This window comes from Habropoda laboriosa, unplaced genomic scaffold, assembly GCF_001263275.1.
Source record: "Habropoda laboriosa isolate 0110345459 unplaced genomic scaffold, ASM126327v1 scaffold28, whole genome shotgun sequence".
In the NCBI taxonomy this organism is placed as follows: domain Eukaryota; kingdom Metazoa; phylum Arthropoda; class Insecta; order Hymenoptera; family Apidae; genus Habropoda; species Habropoda laboriosa.
The window spans coordinates 2383033-2388904 of NW_017100174.1; the positions used below are offsets into that span (position 1 = coordinate 2383033).

A 5872-nucleotide genomic window follows, 5' to 3' on the forward strand; every position below is an offset into this window, starting at 1 on the left:
AAATTCGTTATTCGGAAAGTTTTAAGATATATAGAAGTATAAAAACCTGTTTTATGTACAGTAGTGACATCTGTTAGTTGATGTATATACTATAGATTTAATAAGTTCTTTACTTCTTTCGTAATCTGACGTATCAACATTCCTGTCACCTTGTATCGTGCTGTCCTCTAACAGCAAATTGCCGAATGCAACACGCTATAACACAGATGGATATCTTTAAAGCTCGAATTAATCTGGATCCACCTAAATAAGTGTGACAAAGGAAGTAAATTCTTTATCGTCTTAAAACAACACGCAGTAATAGGAAACGTTTCAAGTTGCTTGTCAAGCCAAACACAACACATTAGGTGTCTTAATGAAGAACAAATTATTTTGAATATAATTAATGCAAAGTATGTTTAACAAAAAGTAAAAAAGACTGCGAGAGGAAAGGAAAGAGCGATCAGCTGACACTAACACGACTAAACCAATGCAGTTGGTAGCTGAAGTCAGTTGGTGAGGAACTGTTGAAGCGAAAGTACAGGTATTGCCATCTGATGATGGAACGGGACGTACGTTTATAAAACAACCGAAACAATTGATGGCTGCTTGTGTTTTACGCACGCGCGCGTATCTAACTGTAAAATTCGTTCTTGAAGAAAAGTGAAAAACATTAGCGGTATTGATCTTTCGATTGTTATTTCGCTGGTTTGATATTCACAATATGAAATAAAAGTCGTTAGAAATTTTATAAAAGAAATCGTGAGTGTAAAACGAGAAAGACTGTTTTGTCGTGCGTTCTGGACTAAGAGATATACACACGCCAGTCGTGAGTCGGAAGAACCTGTGATATGAACGTACAGGAGCATCTCCTGATGACGAACTTAGATAAAGATTCTGTGTTTATTGCGCATATTTTGGATAACGCGACGGTGAGTTTTGATGGATCTTCACCCGGAAGTTTAGTTTCATAAATACTGAATTCTAACCACGTTTCACAATTCTCTTCACAACATAGTTAACTAGAGGGAATGTATATTTTTTTTATTTTTTAAGTATATCTTATATATCCATAAAGAGTCTTATCTAGCATTAATATGTACGAATTATAAATGAACACATGTCATACTATGAGTCCATGAAATACATGCTTTCTGAAATTTGATGCAGAACTATCTACAATCAAGTGATAAACATTTAAAATTATTAAATTACTTCAAATAATCTTATTTGTATTCTTTTTATATATCTCCTTAAAAAATATATAGTTAAATTTATGACAATATTTATGTGTGTAATTATAAAGGCCTTGAGAAATACATAAAGGTTAAGTATTTCTACAAAAGAATTATGGTTCTAGTATTACGAAGTAGACAGAGCTATAAATATTAGAAATTACGCATAATTAAATCCATGTATTAATAGATATAATATTATGATTTTTATTTATAAACCTTCTATGATCAACTACTAATTGTAAAAAAAAAGATTTTACGACTTTTTCAGAAATAATCTAATTGTTGTTTCCTTTAGAATTTCTTTCAATCAATAAAGTCAAATGCAAAAATGACGATCTTCTGCAGAAATCACTCATCGTTACAGTTAACCTCAAAACTAGAGCATTTGTTCTTGCGTTACCTCAACATGGTTTCCCGTATAATATACGAAAGATTAGTAAAGTTTACACAAGTGATTAATTATCCCATGTCCTTGAGAAATTCGTAAATTACTATTATTTCGACGACATTAATGTTGGGGTTTTTTTTTCAAGAATAACATTTAGTATCATTAAATTTGATAGTGTTCAGGCTTGGGTGATTAATTGGCTCTCCTATTAATTTATGCAGTAAAAAACACTTTTTTGCGTCCTTCGTGTCGAATGTGTCCTTTTTTACACATTTTTGCACGGTCGTCTACACTTATTTAAAATTGAAACGTGTTGCTTTAGTGACATCTGCTTTGCGTACAATATATGTACGTGTTATAAAATTTCAATGGTATGGCCAATACATGGGACATGCTTTTATTGCGGTGAGAGGAAAAGCTTTTCTATCCCATGGGGTGGCATTTGTCTCGAGTGGGAAATAGCTACGACAAACAGAAGTTATATTTAGTAGCTGGAACGTCCATAGACGCTATTGGGAATGCTACTTGGTTAAGTTCATGTGTATATGCCTTTATACGCTCATAGTATTTCTGTTGGTGTGATACATCAATAATGTGGTGGTAGAAACATCCTATATAGTCCGGAGAAAAATGACGAACTAATTAGTCAAACGAATGATGCTTTAATTAATTTAACAGGCGTGTTTTTGTAGGAAAAACTCCATCGTTAGAATATTCAAATTATAAGATCGATTAGCTACGAGTGATAATTTATGGAATACCGCGATTAGGTCGTTTATAGTTTAAATGGAAATTTACCCATGGAGGTCAATGTCGGCATATTGATTAAGTTGTCAAAATTTTAATGCTACTGGCTGTATAATTTAGTGACGTTAATATGGTAGTTGGCGCAGCCACGTTGTTACAGCGCACGTGTTCATGCGTCCTGTACATTGTTCCTGTCTCCACATAGTGACAAATACATTCGATCTGGTTTCAAGCTAACGATCAATATACATACGCTACACAATAACGTTTGTTCTTGATACATAGTTGACTTGAATAACACTTTATACTTTATTTTTTTCATTATACGTTACATGTCAAACATAAGTTTTCTTTATTAGTATTCATGAAATTTTTTTGCATTTCATTTAAACCATCATATTTCTCAGTTCTTATGTCAATTATGTATATATGTAGATGTTTGTACTTCATCATTTACCATTTATTTTTTCTTTCAACTTTTCGTCGATGTTTTACATTACACGAAGCACGTTCTTAACGAAAGATAAATTATACAGGTAAACAAAGAAGAATATGAGAAACGTCGGACTCGACGCATAAACATTGCATCATGCATACATTCCTAACCTAAAAGTATTACATTTACGCACCATTGTCTCAAGCACCATATTGCTTTTCGTGTTTTCCGTTGTTATTGATATGTTAAGTAATATTTTCCAGTATTATTGGAAGCAAGAACAGCGGGGATTAATTGGTTAACTATTTGTAAGCATCGGTACTTAACGCGGAAATGTATAATCGTGACTAATTTGAGTAGAATAAAATAGTTCCGATAGATAGTACCAAATTGCGTAAATGGAAGATATTTAAATACACGATGACTCGCCTGCGTGTCTCGATAACTCGCTAGTTGCGATACAATCGAACCACGTGGGTCGATCTAACCGCGAAAAATTCACAATCAAGCACTACCCGTGATGCTTTGTCACGTTACAATGGCAAATAAGAAAAGATAGTATGATAGTAATTTATATCTTTTCGTTCCTTCCGCATTTCTCGTCATCTTACTTTTCTGAGATACGATCAATAATTCTTTTATTCTTTCACAACTTTTCCATGACTCAAATCATAAGCACAACGATAATCATTTCAAATGCCAGAGACAAAAGACACGAGGAAAAACTGAGTATAGAAAAAAAGACACACGAGTCATCGTACTGATTCAACTAATTAATTCGTTTTAATCAAGTTTCCGCGATATATCTTGGTGCCTTAATCTTTCAAGTTCTTTGTCAAGATTGCACAACAACCCGATAATTTATAGATTTGGTTTTTTTTTTTAGAAACACAACATTTCCTTCATTTTGTTGCATTTGTGGCTTGAACAGCGCACTTCGTTTTGCGTTAAAATGCGTAGTACATGTATGGTGGCATGTTGTTAGAATCATCTTGTCAGCAGTGGTTTCTTAGACACGTGCGTTCTGAGTACAAAAAATGTATTAGGAACTTCGTATTACAACGAGGAGGTCAACTGGTTGCTCGTGTTTCATCAGTCTAGCATTCTTTTGCAATTGTGTCGATTCCAGGGAATACTATGTGGAAAAATCAGTGCTTCAAGACCTGGTAATTCCAACGATATTGCCCTATTGTTTAAATTACAAGTGTGGAAAATTATGAGTAAGCATTAAATGCAATACGTATTTGTAATCAATGAATTTTTGTTAATTATTCTAGATGGTGTGCGATAAAGTAAATTAAGCCAGAATTCCCCGGTTTTATAGCGTTATAAACAATTCAGTGATCACACGTTTCCTTATAAAACGCGTAGATATAATGATACAGAATTTCCGTGAATTAATGACTATATGTTTGGATGAAAAGTTCAGTGGAAAATCGATTATCGAATATCGAATTAAACGTTCATTATCCACGAACCGTTTAATTTAATCCGCTTAAATTGCTTCGAATCGGATTGTTGTTAATTTTCAACGAAGCTAATATTGATACTAAGTAATGTTTTATGAAAAACTTTTCGACATTGACGTAAAACATGTCAACTCGTGTACTACTCGATTATTTTAACAATGTTATTACGCAATTTAGAAAGTACGTACGATTACACTTCCCAAATGCATTGTCACATTTAAGAAAGAAATTATAGGATCCTAGAAAAAATAAATATTGAAAAATCGTTCAACTTCTTTCACTACCACTTTTTCATGTTAACGTAAGATATGTTCATCGGTGTATATGTTCGTAACTGAATGGTTAATGAGTATTACAAGTTGTTAAAAACCGTCACGGTCAATTTCGATACACTTTGTAGGATAGACGCTGCACTAGACACGCCAATCTTACGTAACGTGACCAAGCTGTTGAACTGGCGTGTTTTACACCGGTTTCCCACATGGTGTTATATGAGAAATTACATAACTCAATTCTTACAATTCAAGGCTAACTCGAATCAATTTGTTCTCCGCTCAGGGTCTCGATTTCATAGAGACCTCTTGACCGATCGCGATACTTCCAGTGAGACCGCACAATCACGATCCTAGAACGGGAAACGTAAAATCCGGCTCGTTTTACCATGGATAGGATATTCAGGGTTATCTGGCTCAGCTCGAGCGCGAAAAAGTGACAATCTTTCCACACTGCTCTGTTGCTATTGCTATCGCTATATGTGTATACATATACAGAATATTCTCCACAAGTGTCAGACCGCAAGGAAGCTAAACCTGACACTCGTAGAGTCAGGGACTACGTTTTCGAGCCTCACGCCCGCCTTTGTAGTTTGCCGAACGTAGACAAGGACGGCGAATAAAAGATAAGCATGGAACGTGATTGAGGCAACCAAGCGATTTAAATATCAACTTTTTTAATTTTACGTTTTTTTATCCCGAAATTTTTCTTAACATATTGATGAGATTTTTCTGATGAAAATGACATAAAACACGACATAATTTGAACAACATTTACTTATTAACACGTTCACTGTCACGCCAGATATTCACTGTATTGAGATAAAACAGACGCCCTGTATTACACCACATAGAATCGGCCCTACATTTGACTGACACTTGTAGAATCGGCCCTACATTTTTAATCGATAAAACAAAAATTCATTGTTGAAAAATAAATATTTCCTGAAAATCTTCATCTTCCATACAAGATTCAAGATTTTCCCTAATTAAGAGTAATTTCAAAAGATTATCTGTATAAGCTATTATTTCAATACGCGATGCACTGACTCTAGTATTTACTAAAATTCAAAAATTCTCGTATAAATTCCGAAAATAGATTATTAATTACGGTAAACTACTGAGACGGTTTAATTTAGGGTGGGCATAGTGCACGAGTGTAGTGCACTCGTTCCAAATCAGCTCACAATATACAATAATAAATCAACTAACTACTTATCATTCCTTGGATGGTAAATTATTAGTAAACAAAATTCAATATCAGAGAAAATAAAGAAAAATTTCAAATTAATTTCAATTGCTGGAAGAAAAGTACATATTGATTGTTATGCTGTAACGAAAAA

General features: G+C 33.8%; 1 protein-coding gene across 2 annotated transcripts in view; it reads left to right on the plus strand.

Moving 5' to 3' along the window:
* Positions 1-602: 602 nt before the first annotated feature.
* LOC108578740 (protein fem-1 homolog CG6966) overlaps positions 603-5872 on the plus strand; it is a 24034-nt gene continuing 18764 nt past the window's right edge. Inside the window, exon 1 of one of the 2 annotated variants that reach the window (XM_017942117.1) lies at positions 603-911. In XM_017942117.1, the coding sequence (XP_017797606.1) occupies positions 831-911 (81 nt within the window). In that variant the 5' untranslated portion in view covers positions 603-830. The remainder of the gene's footprint in view (positions 912-5872) is intronic. The other variant, XM_017942122.1, reaches the window with a different exon arrangement.